The sequence below is a fragment of the Strongylocentrotus purpuratus genome, unplaced genomic scaffold (assembly GCF_000002235.5).
Source record: "Strongylocentrotus purpuratus isolate Spur 01 unplaced genomic scaffold, Spur_5.0 spur5_scaffold_16, whole genome shotgun sequence".
In the NCBI taxonomy this organism is placed as follows: Eukaryota; Metazoa; Echinodermata; class Echinoidea; order Camarodonta; family Strongylocentrotidae; genus Strongylocentrotus; species Strongylocentrotus purpuratus.
In genome coordinates this window covers 33,419,705-33,438,376 of record NW_022145601.1, presented here as the reverse complement: position 1 = coordinate 33,438,376, position 18,672 = coordinate 33,419,705, and the positions used below count along the sequence as shown (strand labels likewise).

General features: G+C 37.7%; 1 protein-coding gene across 4 annotated transcripts in view; it reads right to left on the bottom strand.

Moving 5' to 3' along the window:
* The window catches only part of LOC593730 (lipoma-preferred partner), a 44,707-nt gene that overhangs the window by 3,990 nt on the left and 22,045 nt on the right, over positions 1 to 18,672 (bottom strand). For all 4 annotated transcript variants that reach the window (XM_011674016.2, XM_793199.5, XM_011674017.2 and 1 more), the window contains 5 exons: positions 7,487 to 7,688; positions 3,382 to 3,596; positions 1,861 to 2,081; positions 1,188 to 1,318; positions 262 to 382 (listed from right to left, as the gene is read on the bottom strand). In XM_011674016.2, the coding sequence (XP_011672318.1) occupies positions 262 to 382; positions 1,188 to 1,318; positions 1,861 to 2,081; positions 3,382 to 3,596; positions 7,487 to 7,688 (890 nt within the window). The remainder of the gene's footprint in view (positions 1 to 261; positions 383 to 1,187; positions 1,319 to 1,860; positions 2,082 to 3,381; positions 3,597 to 7,486; positions 7,689 to 18,672) is intronic.

Genomic DNA, 18,672 nt, shown 5'->3' with positions numbered 1-18,672 from the left:
ACCTCACACTTGTAGAAGTGTACGTGGAAGCTCCGATCTAGAGCTACGATACGAACCATCTCTTCCCGACCGTCATCAGGCATGATACTACTTCATATCTGATCAAGGTTTTAGAAAGAATAGTTTGTATTATACTAACCTCACACTTGTAGCAGTGTACATGGAAGCTCCGATCTAGAGCTACGATACGAACCGTCTCTACCTGACCATCATCAGGCATGAGATTAAGGTTTTACAAAGAATTGTTTGTATTATACTAACCTCACACTTGTAGCAGTGTACGTGGAAGCTGCGATCTAGAGCTACGATACGAACCGTCTCTTCCTGACCGTCATCAGGCATAATAGGGTGAAGGCACACGGAGCAACGAGGAGCAAATTTCCTGTTTCAACCAAAACACATGGGTAGGAGACATTAGCAATAATAAACATAATATCATAATAAACTGTCATTTGTATAGTGCAATACAAATTAAAACTGCTCTATGCACTTTAAATACAGCTCTCCAAGATTACTTACATTTACTACAATACAAACAAATGTGTATATGTACACGACCGTAGGTGTGCTGGCAAACTGTTCCACAGTTTTGGACCACAAAAATGAAAGCTAGCTTCACCCTTCTTCGAATTAACTCTAGCAATACAGCTGAATTGATTAACTGAATGATTGATTGACTAATTGTAAATCTGCATATAATTTGTATGTTACATGAATATATTGCTATAAATTGGTATTATTAGCTCCACAGAGATGTTGGCAATGCAAAAACAAATAATTCACACAGATAAAGGGTTTTAGGGTTCACACCACAAATACAGCCAAAGGAAAAAGAGCCAGGATAGGGTCTTGAAAAAGTTTTGCTTCAACTACAACCCTGAATTAGCTCCATTAAAAAACTTTAGGTTCTCATTTTCAAGAGCATGATATCATATCAAGTTATCATCAAAATATGATACAAAGGAAAGCATCTAGAAAATATTTTGTTTAAGTAGGTGACATCAATTTCAGTACTTTTTAGGAAAGTGTCATAAATGACAAAAAGCTCTTACATAACTCAACCTTTTGTCAAAAACCAGACGTACACAAATGTTGGTCAGACTTAACATGCTAACACTTGACAATAATATCAGGAACCTGATGATGTAAATCATACAACAGAGACTGGTAAATGATCCTATCTTTACCTGTGGAAGTCCTCAATGCAGTGTATCTGGTTTGTAGCATCCACAGTAAAAGGAACACCATCCAAGCTCTTGCCACACACAACACATGTAAAGCAATCAGGGTGATATGGCTTGCCAGTGGCTCGCAAAATCTGTCAACAAAGTTTAAAAGATTCAAGGATGTGAAAATAACTCAATTGAAATAGTTACGCTCCATCCTGCCAGGGGAGCATATTTAAGAAAATCATACAGGTTAAAAAAATAATAAGAATTTAATCTTAAGATTCTGTCAATAAAAATCCCTGCACTTTGAAAAAAACATTAATCTCAAAGGTCTGTATATTCATTTCATATGCAGCCACTTTATTTTGGAATAACTTGCCGGGAAACCTTAGAAATATAAAAACATACAGTAGGAGAAGTTTAGAAGTTATTTGAAAATGTAATTATTTAACACTTTGTAAAATCTCACAATTATAAACCCAGTACACCATTCCTGCTTGTTCAGTATTCTGTTTTGTAAACCGCATAGAGACATGCAATTATGCCTACAGTGTTATACGCTATACAAAAACATTTAACTATTTTGATTATTATTATTACTAATTTACATGTACTGTAGTTCAACCTGACTGAATTCAACATTGTATAACAAAGAATAAATCAAACTGATTTTGAAAGTGTCGTCTCTTACTCTGTCTGTGATTGGCTGAGAGCAAGTAGAGCATTTCTCGAGTGAGTTTACATAGCAGTGCTCACAGAAAGCCTTGCCTTCCAGGGCATAGAAAGGTTGTCCACGAAGCTTGGTGCCACAGTTATTCTCACATGTGAAGCAATCAACGTGGTAGACCTGCTCCATGGCCGTACAACCGTTGTTCTCACCTACAACTTTGTTGCTGCAACGTGAGCACATTCCTGAAAATGATCAAAATAACGGAAGTGATGTATAAAGCCAAATAACAAAAATAATGTGTTTCTCGTCCAGACTTTAAACAAAATAGGAGGAGGCAGGGCATAACTATTAACTGTTTTTGATATTTTTTCCCAAGATGGCTGCCATGCTAATTATAGCTGGCCAAGCCTATTCATTTACAGATATTCTGCCTTGTGAGTATACTGATGCAATTGCTTTTGTCACCCCTGACCAGCAGATTGTATCCTTCTCTCTCTCTCTCTCCTCTCCACTTTCCTAAAGCTGTTTGCATGTATTATGAAATTTCTATGTATTATCTGATTGTTATACTCATTGTATGTTTTCCGATTGGTCAAATAAATAATAATAATAATAATAATAATGACAAAACAAACGATTTGTATCACTTAGCAGCTGGGACCCTCTTAGTTCTTAAGCAGGGCTGTCAACCCTCCCGCATTTGGAGGGAGTCTCACACCACCATGCTCATTCTCTTGCCGTCCCATCAGCTCGTAGCAGGAGACTCCCGCCACCACGCCCTTCCTCCCACTCTCCCGCAATCTCCTGCAATATCCCGGTTTATGAAAAAAACTCCAGCCAAACGTGTAAAATGAACCAGCGTACCGTACCGAGGGGGTTAGTGAGCAATTTTGTTCAACATCCCCCCCCCCTTCCCTGTTGAGCCAAAAAGAATTGCAAATGATCTCCCTCGAAGCAGTTCCCCAAAGTTAACAGCCCTGTCTTAAGTAGAACCCATGATAGAGCATTGGGACTTACCAAAGGACCCTCCTAGTTTGTAAGTAGAACCCATGATAGAGCATTAAGACTTACCAAAGAACTCTCCTTCTGGTTCTTGAGTTGTTCCCATGTTTGCCACCAGGAGGTTTGTGAGAAGACTAGGACTAATTACTAAAGAGCCGTCTTTCCAGGTCTTGAGTTTAGTAGCCATGTTAGCCACAAGAGGGTTTGTTAGAGCATTAGGACTTACCAAAGAACTCTCCTTCTGGTTCTTGAGTTGTTCCCATGTTTGCCACCAGGAGGTTTGTGAGAAGACTAAGACTAATTACTAAAGAGCCGTCTTTCCAGGTCTTGAGTTTAGTAGCCATGTAAGCCACAAGAGGGCTTGTTAGAACATTAGGACTTACCAAAGAACTCTCCTTCTGGTTCTTGAGTTGTTCCCATGTTTGCCACCAGGAGGTTTGTGAGAAGACTAGGACTAATTACTAAAGAGCCATCTTTCCAGGTCTTGAGTTTAGTAGCCATGTAAGCCACAAGAGGGCTTGTTAGAGCATTAGGACTTACCAAAGAACTCTCCTTCTGGTTCTTGAGTTGTTCCCATGTTTGCCACCAGGAGGTTTGTGAGAGCATCAATCTCTGCCTCAGCACCAGACTTGGCCGGTGAAGTGATAGGCTGGTCTGTAGGCTGAGGGACATGGTAAGACCAGTCTGGACCCTTTAGACCTGCTGGAGCTGGCTTTGGAGCAGGGCTAGGACCTGGAGTAGGACTGGTTTGCTGCCTGTAGGTTGCATGAATAGAAAATTGAAAGACAATATAGTAAATGTATATTTACAATAAAGAGATAATCGGTCCTTTTAGATTTTACAGGGTTTCACACTATTTGTTTCCCCTGGAGTCCCAGAATGATTATATTTTAGGGCAGAGTCCATTACTTGGATGTTGACATCTAGAAAACTGAGGAGTCCATAATGGATTTTTTTTTTTCTTCTTCCAGAACCATGTGGAATATTGTGGATCATTTGGATCAATCATCACAATTCCTAATGATTCCTCATTGTTTTTGTAACATTTTCTCACTTTTTAGTGATTTAATTGCTGTGGGACATATTAAGATGTTCTCCTACACTTTTATTACGTCAATACATGTAGTTCTGATCACTCAATATGCTAAGACTATAGCCTGATCAATATGCATTTTGAGAATCCAAACATGTTTTAAAGCAGGACTGCACTACTTGTAGCTACTTGAACCCTCTATACAGCCAACAATGCCTAAGCGGTACCATCGGTCCCCCATGGTCTTGCTTTCTTATGTTAATTGAGAGCTGATTTGATGAGATAACCACCTGCTAGTGACCACGCAGGGAGGTCTAATCCATCCTGGCCAAACTAGTGCAGATAGGCTTTATTTAGGAATCACTTGCACCCTCAACCTTAACAGTGAACTTAATGGCAGTCATATTTGACTGGACTTCAAACCTTGGAGGGAAGTCAGCATTCCAGGACAGGAATTCACACAGGAACCATTAATCAATTCTTAATTGGGTTCAACACTCAACTCCTCATTATGCATTGACAGAGTGTATTACTGCCAGCTCTAGATCAACTATCTGCAAGTACCCAGGATCCCGCAGCCCACCAGGACTGGAGGAATTCAAGAAGGAGAAGATCTTCTATGGTGTGAATCATGGACAGCATACCAGAGTACATCAACATGTACAGTATTTGTAAAGACTCCTCAGCACCTCTCATTAGGTAAGTAGATATAGTATTGGTGCAATGCAAATTCCCCAGATCGGATTTGACAGGAATCTCGTTCAGCTAAGAAAACTCCTGCTAGAATTGGTTACAATTTTTACCACAACACTTTCTTTCTTCTAGATCTTCTTTCTAAGCTCACAGAGTTCACAAAGAATGTTAAAGTAAGCTTGGTACTCACATCACAATTCTAGATCAGTTATTCCCTATGAACATCCCAAGAGCACATTATTAAACAGCCTCCAAAGACGCATCCATACATATACAATATGCCTTTAAATTCCTTATTTTTCATCAGACAAACAGCTTGAAATTTATGACGCAGAAACACTGTTTGCATTGTGTGATGTTTATAAAGTATACACTGTGAAACAGATTAATGTGAAGTGCTTCCTAAATCATGATATCAGTAATTTAACATGTCCATAAAACAGCACTTCAAATATCACTTTAAAAGAATATAATTGCTTCCTCATACTCTTAAATAACTTGTACATGTATATTACTTTAACACAATTAAGCTTCTCGAAACCACTTCAAAGACTTTCTATTACAGATCAAAGACCACTTATGCCTACTAGCCTATATTTGACTTTCAAACTCTATTTGAACTATACTTATTCCAAATACGAGTATAATTTTCTTTCAACAAGGATAGTAGATTATACCACTAAGTCCAACTGTCAAGACGGCAAGAGAAAGTGCCTAGTAGTCTAAGCATAGTGTAATGTTGCTGTCTAAAGCTCAGAAACGACTCACTCTTTAAACAAAATCAATCTGCAAAATATCAAAATCAACAGGAGAATTTCTCACTTTTTCAAAAGGAAGAACATACAGAGCTTCCGAGATAAGAATTGACAATTTTTATGCCATTTCAGGACTTGTTAGAAGTGATGACCACTTACCACATACATGTAACAAGCTTCTCCAACCTTAACTCATAGGGTTCTAACATCATTCCAACTTAAAGTTCAAACTTGCACACTGGTTTAATATGCTGCTTCTCCCTAGCAAAATTCTCCACTGCTTGAGCGATTACAAACCTGAAGTCAGTCAATAATGATATCTGCCTGCCCAAGAACTCACTTACAACTGAATCTCTTACGACTGTGAAGCCGGTGATATTTGTCCCATAAATATGATTATGGAGACAGGATATGAGTAATATTAGAAGATATCTTCTCTACCCCCCCCCCCTTTTTCGGCATCTATCATGCTACCCTAATTCAGTCACTAGACTACTAGCTGAGAAAATTGAATTAAAATTGATGTGACAAGTGAGGAGATAATTGTACACAGCCCTTGCATGAGCTCAAGCAAGGAAGTATTTTTTACTGCTGATTAAAGATTTTTATTTGAAAGTCAAAATCTGATTTAATTTCTATATTTTGACCTCATAATCAATACCTCATTGTAAATGTATACATGTAATGAATAATCTGTTTTCTTAATGAAGCTTAAAGAAACCTCTGAAGATTTACCATTCTTGCAGGAAAGTTTTATTCTTTAATCACGATAAACCAATCCTATAATATACAGTAAAGCACATACATGTGTACAGAATAAATTATTACCAATTATGTGCTACATGTATACATGTAAATAACATTAATGTTATTTTTATCATTATTATCATGTGAGCTCAACTCAAAGTCAAACAGTATGAAAAATTAGAAAGACTTTTCATGTTTCCCAAAGTCTCCAGAAATTGAAAGCATTCCATTAGAACCAGATCTACATGCTGTCAGTAATTATCTTCAATATCACTAGAGCCACCAGAGGGGTGTAACTCATATCATAAGGCCTGTCTTCATCAGTCGAAAGTTGCAAAATAACCCGCTATTTTGACTACCGGTAGCCCAACCTCAAATTAGCCAGCTAACTTGCATCTTCATCAGCCCGCAGTTGCAATTAGCGAGCTATTTGGTAGAGAAAATATCTAGAGAAATCTTGGTCTTGTTTCCAAAATAGCACGCTATTTGGAAAATAGAGGGCTAATTTGTGCTTGTTTGTGATGAGCGTATCGGTCTGGTGAAGACGCAATTTTGAGCCTCGGGAAAATATTCAGAGTCTGAAAACTTCGATCTGATGAAAACAGGCCTATTGTACAGAGAATGCTTGCCCTTCTGGCTATATGCAAATGAGATGATACATGACAAGTTAACCTCATAACTATTTGGTAGTGATGTGGACCACCCAAGAACCTAATGTACCATGCTTAACATCTTCCATCAATTCTCATAATAAATGTGATTCCGCCGTGATTGAAATCAAATGTTTTGTGATCAGAAATAGAATTATTAAATGACTTGAAATCCAACAGCAGAAGAGGAAGAGGATTATATGGATTAAAGTTTGATCAGTATATGTGTGATATCCTAGACAGGTGCTCAACCTACAGACTCTGATTCCAGCTGTGTCTAACATGGTGTAATCTTGACAACAGGGGGCAGTATTCACTTCGATTTGTAGAGTCTCAAACAAGAGTCACATTATGGAAAGAGTAAGAATATTAGAAGGATGATGTTTGGGAAACAAAAAGTTGTTTGAGTTTTTCTATTTGCTAAGTACAGATTCTCATTACACTTGAACAGAATTGTAATGGAAAGAAAATGGTGTTTTAAATCGCTCTAGCAAAGGGACTTTGGTTCCAGCCTGTCTCCCAAGTGGATCTCAGATTGAAGAAAATACTTTTTAAGAATATTACAATTTCTTCAAAAAAGGAGTTTCCTGTTCATCCACGAGGTATTTATATATTTTTTTCCAATTGCAAAAAAATATATATTACAGAGAGAGAAGGGGCGGAGAGACAGAGAGAGAGAGAGAGAGAGAGAGAGAGAGAGAGAGAAAGTGGGGGAGGAAGGGAGAGGGAGAAAGGGAAGAGCAAAGAGGGAGATGTCAAAAGTATACCTGTAAGAGGGCTGCCTGTAGCCTGGTTGTACTGCTGGGTGTGGTTCATTGTATGTCTGCATGGTAGGGGCAGGCTTGGGTGGGTAGCTGGATCCACTCAACTCAGGAGGTGGGGGCGGGAGAGGGGCGTCGTCCCGGCCTCCATAAGCTTGATCAGGTGAGGGGGGAGGGGGGAGATCAACTGGAGAGTATGATGGCAGTCCTGTAAAATACAATCAAATAATAGATCATTAATCTCCATGTCACAACCTTTGGGGTGAAAAGTCTGAATATAATATCAACCATGAAGTTAAATATAAAAATATTAAGAAATATAAATATATATATTCTAAATGGAAGATGAGTTGAGGAAAGGGAGAAAGAGGTGAAAGTAATCCTTATACTAGCAGGTAGCGAACTGAATTGATTTGTATGTATTTGTGTCTCAATGTTTGTTGTATATGTACCTTTGAACTTTCTACCTCTAAATGAATATTTAGCATTTAAGCACTCCACGACTCTTTAAGTTACATTCCTCCCCTCCCTTTCTTTTTCTGTCTTGACATATATATAGAGCCCCTAGTTTTTTCTCTCTCATGAAAAAATATCTTGTAACACTGGTCCTCACCCTATCCAGATACAATTATCCTACATATATATACAAGTGTATTCAAGTATAGACAAGTGTGTATGCTAGTCACGTAACTCTAGTCTCTACCATCTCTTATCATCTTCAGTTGATGATGATTAACAACCAAGCAACTCCCCCCCCCCCCCTCCTCTCTCTGTCTGTCTCTGTCTCTCTCTCTTCCATCCCTCATTTTGAGAGATTTTCTCAGCTATGGTCTGAAGAAGAATGTCTCCCGAGTCCCTTGGTATTTATTAATCTGCATAGTTAGCAATGTTGTACAGTATGGGGTAAGTCTATTACATTCTCTCATACCCATCACATTATCATGTTTCATGTGGGGGCAATAGGTGAAGATGAAACATCCATCACATGATTTACTATGGGTGGGACTCAACACAAATTGCTTCAGGCTAGGGGGCATACCAAGTCTGAAGATAATAATGGGAATTGAATCAGGCAAAAGAGTGAAAGGGGGATACTGAATCAATAGGTACACTGTATGGCTGAGGGGTTTTTCCCCAAAGACTAAAGAATGGATTAATGGTAGCACAATTAATTACAAAGAGGTATCTGAACAAAATTTGTCCCTATTTTCACGAATCGCATACACTTTGCGTGCAGATTTTCCTCACTACCGTCACTTCGTGAAAATAGGAACAAATTATCTTTTATCATTACAGTGCTTACTTCGAAATAAAGTTTGGAATCAATGTTACATGAGAACTCCATGCTTGGACTTGTCTTAAGATACCAATACTTTACAACCCCCCCCCCCCCCCCCCCACCTCCCCCTTTCTTTAATTCCTGCATCCTATCCCATCTTTCCCATTCTAGCAAACTATCTACATATACTAAATATATAGGCTTACAATTAGTTATGAAGGTTATAATCCATCTTAGTAACTTATGAGTACACAGGAAAGCACACTGTAACAAACAATGTGGAAATATATTAGGTTTTAAAAGCCATGGTAGATTGATCTACTGTACACACCCCTTGTATCTGATCCTTACATATCTATCTAGGTAGAGTATAACATTACAAACAAAACAAAAGATGGTGATTGTACTAAGAGATATGCCTAATATGTGAGATAACAAGACTGGATACCATCATATGGAATGTTGATATGGTTCCTGAAATTTAATATCTATGGTATGTTTAACAGTTTTATACATGCTAATGTACTGATTTGATATGAAATGCTACTTTCATTTTATTATATGTCACCATATAAGGACAGGACATTTTTAAGGTAGGGCCTAATTGGTTGAATAATTCTATCATAAAGAAAACATACCAAAGACTTTCTTTATACATAAATTATCTCACAAAAGAAATGCTATAGCATCCTTCGACTCCTTCTTGTGGTCATCTTCAAAGGGATATACAGACCATCATGAAGATAAAGTAAAGATCATTTTAGTTGCAATAACTTTGTCACCTTCACAAGATGTATGTATCTGTGCTTCTAAGCTAATATAGAAGATAGCAAAGCATATATATGAGATGGTTGGTTAGTGGTTGGTTTGTTTAACAATTCACCAGAGTACAAAGACAACATGTTATGCTTGTAAGCAAGCAACGAGGGGATCAGCGGCTTCAAGTCCTCTCTGAGGGACCTGGTAATGAGGATTAATGCCTTACCAAAGGGTGCTAGCTAGAGCATCAACTTGGTTTCGAACCTGGGACCCCCTGGTTATGAGACTACGGCTCTACCAGTGAGCCATTGTGGTAAATCAGGCATTTAAAGTGCTTCAAGGTACATCTTCATATATTAAGTGTACCTTGTAATTCACCTAATGCAATCATTCACAGTGTCCTACGCTCCTACTAACACATTAGAGCTAAGTACATCTTGAGGTCATATACAGCCCCAAGCAAGGATGGGTTTGTACTTGGCTGAACACTTGTGCTCAATGATGATGAATTTATCGTTCGGTTGGCTGCAGGTCACACCTCGCAAAGCAAGGATGTCACATCTAATATGAGGCGGAGATTCGGCACATCCTTTATGTCCCGCCGAACATACGCCCCGTGGGCAAGAAACAATGTAATTGCATTGGTATGTCGAGGTGGATTTGTACGGCGCGGATCTGCTGATAAACAGTAGTAAATTTGCTTCAGGGGAGACATAATAAAAAAGAATGGATGGATGGACGCAGTGAGACTCCATTTATAGGAATATTGTGATATGCATCGTAGAGATGCAGTACATCCTAAAGAAATTGAAATACGTCTACATTTTCATGTTCATGATCAAAATGTTTGACTTATAAAGAAAAAAAAACTGAAAGTAACAACTCTGCTTGCTTAATAATTAGAAGCATTTTTCATTTACTTTATATCTTATTTATTTAAATGGAAAATTGCAAGAAATGCGGTCGGAGAAATTAATTTTGATCGATTTTTATATCACAAAAAAGCACGTAACCCACACATTTAAATTATAAACTACAAGATTTGTAAATATCACGAGCTATTTTACTTTTCCTTTGTCCTGAAAAATACTACAATCTACACAAGATACGCATGGGAAAGCTTCTAAGCTTATACAAGGAGGTTATATAACAGAGTAGAATACAATTGTCTGACTTTAACATAGCCCTCATACTTATAATTTCTAGTTTCTCCTATGGTTTTATTGTCATCATTTCAAAATGCTACATGTATACTAACAGAAGAAACAAAAAATCCAGGAAACTACTTTCAAAGCAAGCCATAGCATGATGAGATGACTTCTCTGTCTGTATCATGACTTCATCGCGAGAAGAATGTATGGGATGGGAGTGGGTTGAAATGAGGCATATTTGTGAAATGTCATCCTCGATTATTACTGGATGGGTAGACCATGAAATCACATTGCTCCATGCACGGATTGTACCGCAGCAATGTCTTGTTTGGAGTACATGTCCGGCCCATGTTTGTGGTTCGAGTCCACAAGGCAGGGAAAAAATTGATACAAACATTTCGGGGGGCTACTTTTCAAGCTTGCTTGCATGAAAATAACACTCTTTAATATGTTTTGCATTGAACTCTCTGCAAATTTGGGGGTTCTTTTGGGCATTTCGGGGGCTAATTCGCCTCGAGCCCCCCTGCAGCAAAATGTCTTGTTTAGGGAACATGTCCAGCCCACGTTTGTGGTTCGAGTCCCGCCGCCGGAGCACTAATTCTTCGGCAAGATATTAATCAAATGCATTTTCCACACACCTGACCCAGAGGATGTAAATGGGTACCTGGCAGGAAGTGATTCCTTGAAATGCTAGAGCGCCAAAATAGCAGCCATGATAAAGCCAGGGTAATAATTGTGAAGTGCCAGGAGTGTCAAGTCTTATAGACATGAGCGCTATACAAGGACCCACTATTATTATTCCAGAAAATTATGGTGATCAGGTATAATAGCAAAGTTCATTTGCTATTGAAATGAAACGTGCCAACATTTCAAAGTCCAATCACAATTTCTATGAGTCAATGTATAATGAGGCATGAATTTTGAGGATAAACTTCTCATTATTGGCTCTCTAAAAAAGGCCTGGGGGGTGTTTCACAAAGATTCTAAGCTGAACTTATTTCTAAGTTGGACTTAAAAATTATGGAAAGCCATTAGCATCTTTGAAAATATTTTGTAAAAGTTATTTTGAAAGGCATAAAATATTGATTCAAATCATTCATATTTTCTATCATCAAGGAGATTTCATTTTCTTGATGTGGAATTTATAAAAAAAAGTCTAAAATACTTGAATTTCTGCTTTTGAATATATTTCATTTTAAGGCACCAATGGCTGTCCATAATTTTAAGTCCAACTTAGTGTTAAGTTCTACTTAGGATCTTTGTGAAACACCCCCTGGTTTTATGCTTTTGTGCATTCAAGCTCTACATGTCTTTATATAAACAGCTTAGATGCGCTGTAGCATCTAGTCCTACATGTAATATCTTGACAAATATCATATAATTTAATTTTTCAAAAAATGTTCATTGCACTTTTTCAAAGCTTTTCTAGAACAATATGTTCTATTCCATCAAGATGGTTCTAATGTAGGTTTCCATACTTCTCACAGACTTCCTATTTAGTTTCACAAAGCTCTTTAATTTGGTAGGGTTTGTTTAAAGGTAAAGACCAGTTATGGTCATGCGATTGCATTGTGAAAGAAACGTTGTGGAATCGATCAGAAAAGGTTGATCATCTAGCATCTAACATCTGCAAGGTTCTGGAATCATCAAAATGATAAGAAATTTGGCCCATTCTTCGTAAAGTTACAAGCACTATACACAGAAAGATGTATATGGGACTACCCTATATCTCTCACAGACCATGAGAGAAACAAATTTACCAAATATATGAATTAGTAGGCGGTTTCCCGGCAAAATTTTTTATCATCATGTATTATTCAAAACATATTCTTTCACATGATTGGTAATGAAAGCTTCCATTTCATTTTTTGAAATTGGGGCGTTTCCAATACTGGTCTTTACCTTTAATAGCTACTTTTTGCTCTCGGCTCCAATGCACATGTAAATTTGTACAGTACAGATTTTTAAGAATATCCCATAATTATTATCAGATAATTGATTAAAGAGAGGGTAGTAGCATGTATTTGAAGGTTCTTGGTAGTGGTAAACAGATGCTGACTTGGCCCTTTGAAGCTGAGCCTCTGAATATAGGTTGTAAATGTCACCTGGTGTTGATGGTATTGAGTGTAATATATGAGATGGGAGTTTGGTAGCAGCCCTTCTAAACATCCCAAGTATTCTAGCACAGAGGCTACGTGAGGTACAACTTATCATAATGCTTAGAGTTATAAGGGCATTGACTCATTATACTTCAACACAGGGAGGTAGATCATCTACTTAAAGCTAGAAGGTTGTTAATTCATTATGCTTTCACTGAGTTAACATATATTCTCCAAACTATTCTAGCACAGCGTCTTGTCTAGTCTTGTCTCTTTTTTTCTGTGTTGTTGTTGTTGTTGTGTGTGTACACTTCTTGTTTCTCATATACCACCTTTTCCCTATTGTATTCTTAGGGCGCGTTCATGCTTGATTTTGAAGGCAGAATGAGCGATTTGTAACGCTCATCGTAAACGCTCATCGTAATCGCAGTTCCACGGTGCACTGTTCATGCTCACTTCTCCAGGCAATTCTCCTTGGGTGGCCTTCAGCTGGATTCGCAAACCTGTGTGCGCATGCTACGTAGACCCACTGGAGGTCAGTGCGTTGACCCTATTTAAACACGTCTTTTTGTGAGTTTACGATCGGCGATCGTGATCGCCGTTTTTCGGTGATTCTACAAAAGTGAGCATGAATGCAATCGTGTTTTAAACTAAACGCGTAACAGATGCCTGATTCTGGCCGTCAAAATCAAGCATGAACGCGCCCTTAGGTTGTCACAAATACATGTATGTACTCCCATCGTGTTTATCTGGCCCAGAGGGGAACCTAAAACTTACAAGCTCTGCTTTTACCAGGGTCTCCTCGTCTTTCTTTTAGTTAACTTTGTTTTTATCATTGCCATAATTTGTTTTTTTGCATTGTAAATGTGTAATGATCTAATGTTATGCTCCATGTGTCATTTGAAAGATAGACAAATAAATATCTTACATGTATCTTATCTTATCTTATCTTATTTAACAGAGATCCAAACCGATCTCCTGCTCAGAGACAGAAGGGTGTTAACTCATTACACTTTCACACAGCAATAATGCCCTTCTGGCTCTCAAAAGATTGTATTGAGCTACTTTGACTCAAGGTACGGCTCAGGGCAACGATGATCTAGCTCACTGTTAGATCTCAAGTGTGAATGGTGTTATATGAACTACCGGTATGTTACAGAGTTTTTATTTTCTATTGTGAGCAGTGCTACAGTATATGCAGTGTTTCAGAAGACACAGGTGTACTGTCTATTGTGAACAGTGTTTCAGAAGACACAGGTTTACTGTCTCGTGTGAACAGCGCTACATGAACACTGCTCTATAAACACTGTTTCGGAACACAGGTTTATGATCTAGTGTGAACAGTACTACATGTATATTTACAGTGTTATGTACATGTAGGACAAGTTTATTGTCTAATATGAACAGTGCTACATGAACACTGCTCTATGAACACCATTTCAGAACACAGGTTTACCATCTGGTGTGAACAGTGCTATATAAACAGTGTTACATACATGTAGGGCAAGTTTACTGCCTTGTGTGAACAGTGCTACATAAAACACTGCTCAATGAACACCGTTTCAGAACACAGGTTTACCATCTAGTGTGAACAGTACTATTATCATAGTGTTACATACATGTAGGACAACTTTATTGTCTAATATGAACAGTACTACATGAATACTGCTCTATGAACACCATTTTTAGAAGACAGGTTTATTCCCTAGTGTGGACACTGTATTCTATTTACAGCATTACATAGGACAGGTTTACTGTCATGACAGGCATGATCACAATTTGCTCTGTAATCCCCGATGGTTTATTCCACCAGGTTTAACTGGATGAAAAAATATGTCAGGCAGTGAATTAGAACATACCTCAGCAGTGACATATGTTCAGGGATTACAGAATGTGTAGGTTCTAAGTATGTCTCTGGAATGTTTTTTTACGACATGTTTTGAACATGAACCATGATTGCTAAGCTTCTCTCTTCTCTCTATTCTTCCTCCCAATTTCAGAACGATTTCAAAACGTTTGTCTGTTCGCTATGTCACTGAACCTTGCTTGAATTTCTCCAAATTGTCTTCAGTGGGTGCATGTAAATTGAATCCCTTTAAAACTGGGATGTTTCCAAGGAAAGTGGAATATGAACTTTTCTCTTTAGGCCCAGTAACACAGCCCAAAGACCATTTTAAAAAAATTTCAAATTTTGGACTGCCATTTAAACTATTTAATGACAGTGTTTGTACATTCCGATTTCTTGGTGAGTAGTGCGCATACGGGACTTGTCGCTGCGATTGCATGGAAGCGAGAAGAATCATGTGACCAAAACCCTGAATCATTCACTGATGTTTCGAGAGCAGTCATTTCTACTGCAGAAAATCAGTGAAATTTCTGCCAGCTTTCAAAAGAACCAGACTCCCGAGATGTTTTTTAAAAATAATTTTGGTTCTACATCGTGTTTGCAGAAGTTGCTAAGCACTACCGATGAAACAAAGGTACGTGAAGAAAAGAATGGGTCATTTTTTGCCTATGCAGCTTATGAAATGAATTGTCAGCCTGAGGTACTGTAAGTATCTGAGGTATTTCTACTTGCAGAAATAATAAGTTTGCCAAAAATATGATATTTTGGTATTCATCAAAGTTGACCTCAATCACAATCACAACTTGACCTTTGCACCTGACTTGGTGGTCTGCTTTCTATATCATTCTTCTACATAACCTTTCTACAAACTATCCTGTCTTCTTTAGGTAGGCATCTTTTAAACTTATTGCCATTAAACAAGATGTATTCCCTTTATGATCTTGTTATTCTTAACCCTATTTAACAAGAGCGCTAAATAGATGCTGCACATCCTTTTCTAAATACTTTTTGTTTTCCATAATCTCCTATACAGGTCTTATATATTTTTGTCAGCACTACAAATTACTTGTAAGTTTATCCCAGCTTCCATGTGCAATTTAACTGGCTTCCACTTGTACCTTGTTTGTTTTTTAAAATGCTATAACGTTATTTGAAACAGCTCTCTCAGCAAGGCAATTCTGAGTTGAAAATTAAGATGTACTTTTGAAATAACTATGCAGTACACAAATTTGAGATTCACTCTTTAATGATGACATATCACCATCTTATCAGAAAGCTAGTAGGCTGTTTGAGAAATCACATCATCGTTGTGCTTTCCAGGATGAAGCATTGCTCATTGGTCTGTAAATGTTCTCCAGAGTAATGAACATGAGTGATTGCTTTAGTTATGCCCAAGTGGATTTCTCACGTTCAATTCCATCAAATATGGTTTGAATTAATACCCTATGGAATTGAAAGCCAGAGAAGCCTGGAGGAATCGTCCGATTCACACATGACCAACTTCACGTTGTCGTCCACATGCTTTTATCAAGTCGACAGATTCCAGTTAAAGATAAACTTGAGTTCTGGTAAAAAAAGAAAATGAATTCTCACAGAATCAAACGAAACTCACTGAATGTTCAAGATTACAAATAAATGTAATTTGCCAAACAATTTTGGTAGAAAATGTATACTGGCTGAGTAATGGGCATAGAAAGATAAGGAAATCAAGGTAAGTAACCCTGACACCATTTGTGTAGTCCCATACATCTTTCTGTGTACAGTGCTTGTTACTTTACCAAGACTGGGCCAAATTTATTATGATTTTGATGACTCCAGAACCTTGCAGTATACACCAATACTTACATGCTACATGATCAACTTTTTTTCTGATCCATTCCACACCTTTTCTTCCAAAATGCAATCGCATGACTAGAACTCAACTTTATCTTTAACCTACAAGAGATGTCTTACAAGCCTGGAGGAATGGTCCGATTCACACATGACCAACTTCTCGTTGTCATTCACACACTTTTATCAAGATTTCAGTTAAATTAACCTACAAGCTAATGAGCCTCTCTGAGTGACTCATCACCCCATCACCCCGCTTACCAATACCATCCCAAATATATCTAGGAGACGTTCTAATGACGCTCTGTAGATTCTCATCCTATTACCATTACTGTCATGAATGGTTGCCCCCGGTGACGATTGATGACATCATCACCTACATCCATTGGAATGCTCTATTTCTCATGAGATATATGGTGAGATGCCTCTTGGGACTCATAATTTAGATATTTATGAAATGTTATCAAATTATAGGAAGATGTCACCAATCCAATCTTCTCCTTTCGATCTTATCCTTTCTTGCAAAGCAAGTAGTAAAGTCTGATTTAAAGTTTGTTATTTTCTTTCATTTTCTTATTTTTGTACATTTGTCAATTTTGATACAAAAGTATCTGCCAATATGTATAGAAAGGATTGTCCATTTCTGATAAATGATTTATAATATATCTCACCGCCATGTCCAATCCTCTTTTCATTGTTTCATTTTCTTTTTTTCATTTTATCCCTATATTTTGTTCTTTTTTAGGGGAAGGGGGTCATATATGTTTCTTTTCCCTTCTCTTTTCCTTTCTCTTCCAACTCTGTCTTGCTCTCTCTCTCCCCTAAGCAAGTCAATCTTATCCATTTTTGTATCGACCCCTCTCCAACCACATCTTCTTGATGGGTTTTGAGTCTCGCAGAGAATCCATAAAATCCATAAAAATAATAATAATAAATAAATTTAATTTATATAGCGCTAAATACAAATGTCTCTAAGCGCTTTACAAATATATTATTACCCCGGTCATTGGATTCAGTGCTTACCCGCACACAATGTGTGCACAATCTCCACTCCCTGGGGAGCATTCCAGCCAGGCGTTACATGACGCTCAAAAACTGTTTGACCAACAATGACGGTCGCATCCTACCGGGTACCCATTTAACACCTGGGTGGAGAGTAGCAAGTGCAGGTTAATATCTTGCCAAAGGATATTAGTGCCGTGTCGGGATTCGAACCCTCGACCTTCGCATCTCCAAGTCAAGCGCCTTAAACCACTCGACCACGACACAAATGAGACTTTCTGAAATCATACGAAATTAATACGCCCTGAAAATTGCTGACTAGCACTTTCTTGATGTAGACATGACCCAATTATGGTTGCAAACGGACGCCTTTGTTTGGGTGTCATCATCGTTCGTCATCATGATATCACTAACAGGGGTGACAATCGATGACATCATCACTCCCATGAGTGAGATATATATTCGTGCCGAGGAATATTTAGGAGCTAACAAGGGGCTTTCTTGAGAAATATGAAATATGGGAAAGTAAGGATTTCCCTTGTGTATTTACTGAGAAGCTTTAAGCATTTTAACATGTTTGGAAGTGAAATTTAAATGTGTGTAGCCTGCAGTATTCTATATTGCATCTTTTTTAGATCACTAATTTGTGTGTCTTTGTATGTCACGTCACTACTATTTGTATTAACATGTTATTTGGAGCTAACAAGGTTCATGAGAAATATCAAATATAGAAAAGTAAGGATTTTTCCTGTGTCCTTAGTTCTATTTACAAAAGGAGCTTTAAGCATTTTGGCATTTTTAGGAGTGAAATTTAAATGTGTGTAACCCGCATCATTCTACAATGCACCTTTATTAGATACAAATTTGATACAAATTTGGTTTGTTTTGGTACATATCACAGCACTACTATTAATTTACATGGTATTTGATGTATGATGTACAAATGAACCAGACACACATTATTCCAATAGACCATTTATGTAATGTAACCAAATTTAATGCATAAGTCTTTGTGAAGTGCCTCAATACAAATTATTTCATTCACCTGGTAAGAATAATAATATTTCAATAGACATAATCCAAACTGCATACAGTAGTTGTTGCCATGCAGGTTGGACAAACATTATGGCTTGACCTACCTAGCAACACTTCATATATGCAGTTTGCATTCTGACTATTGAATTACTATTATTCTTACTAGGTGAATGAAATAATTTGTATTGAGG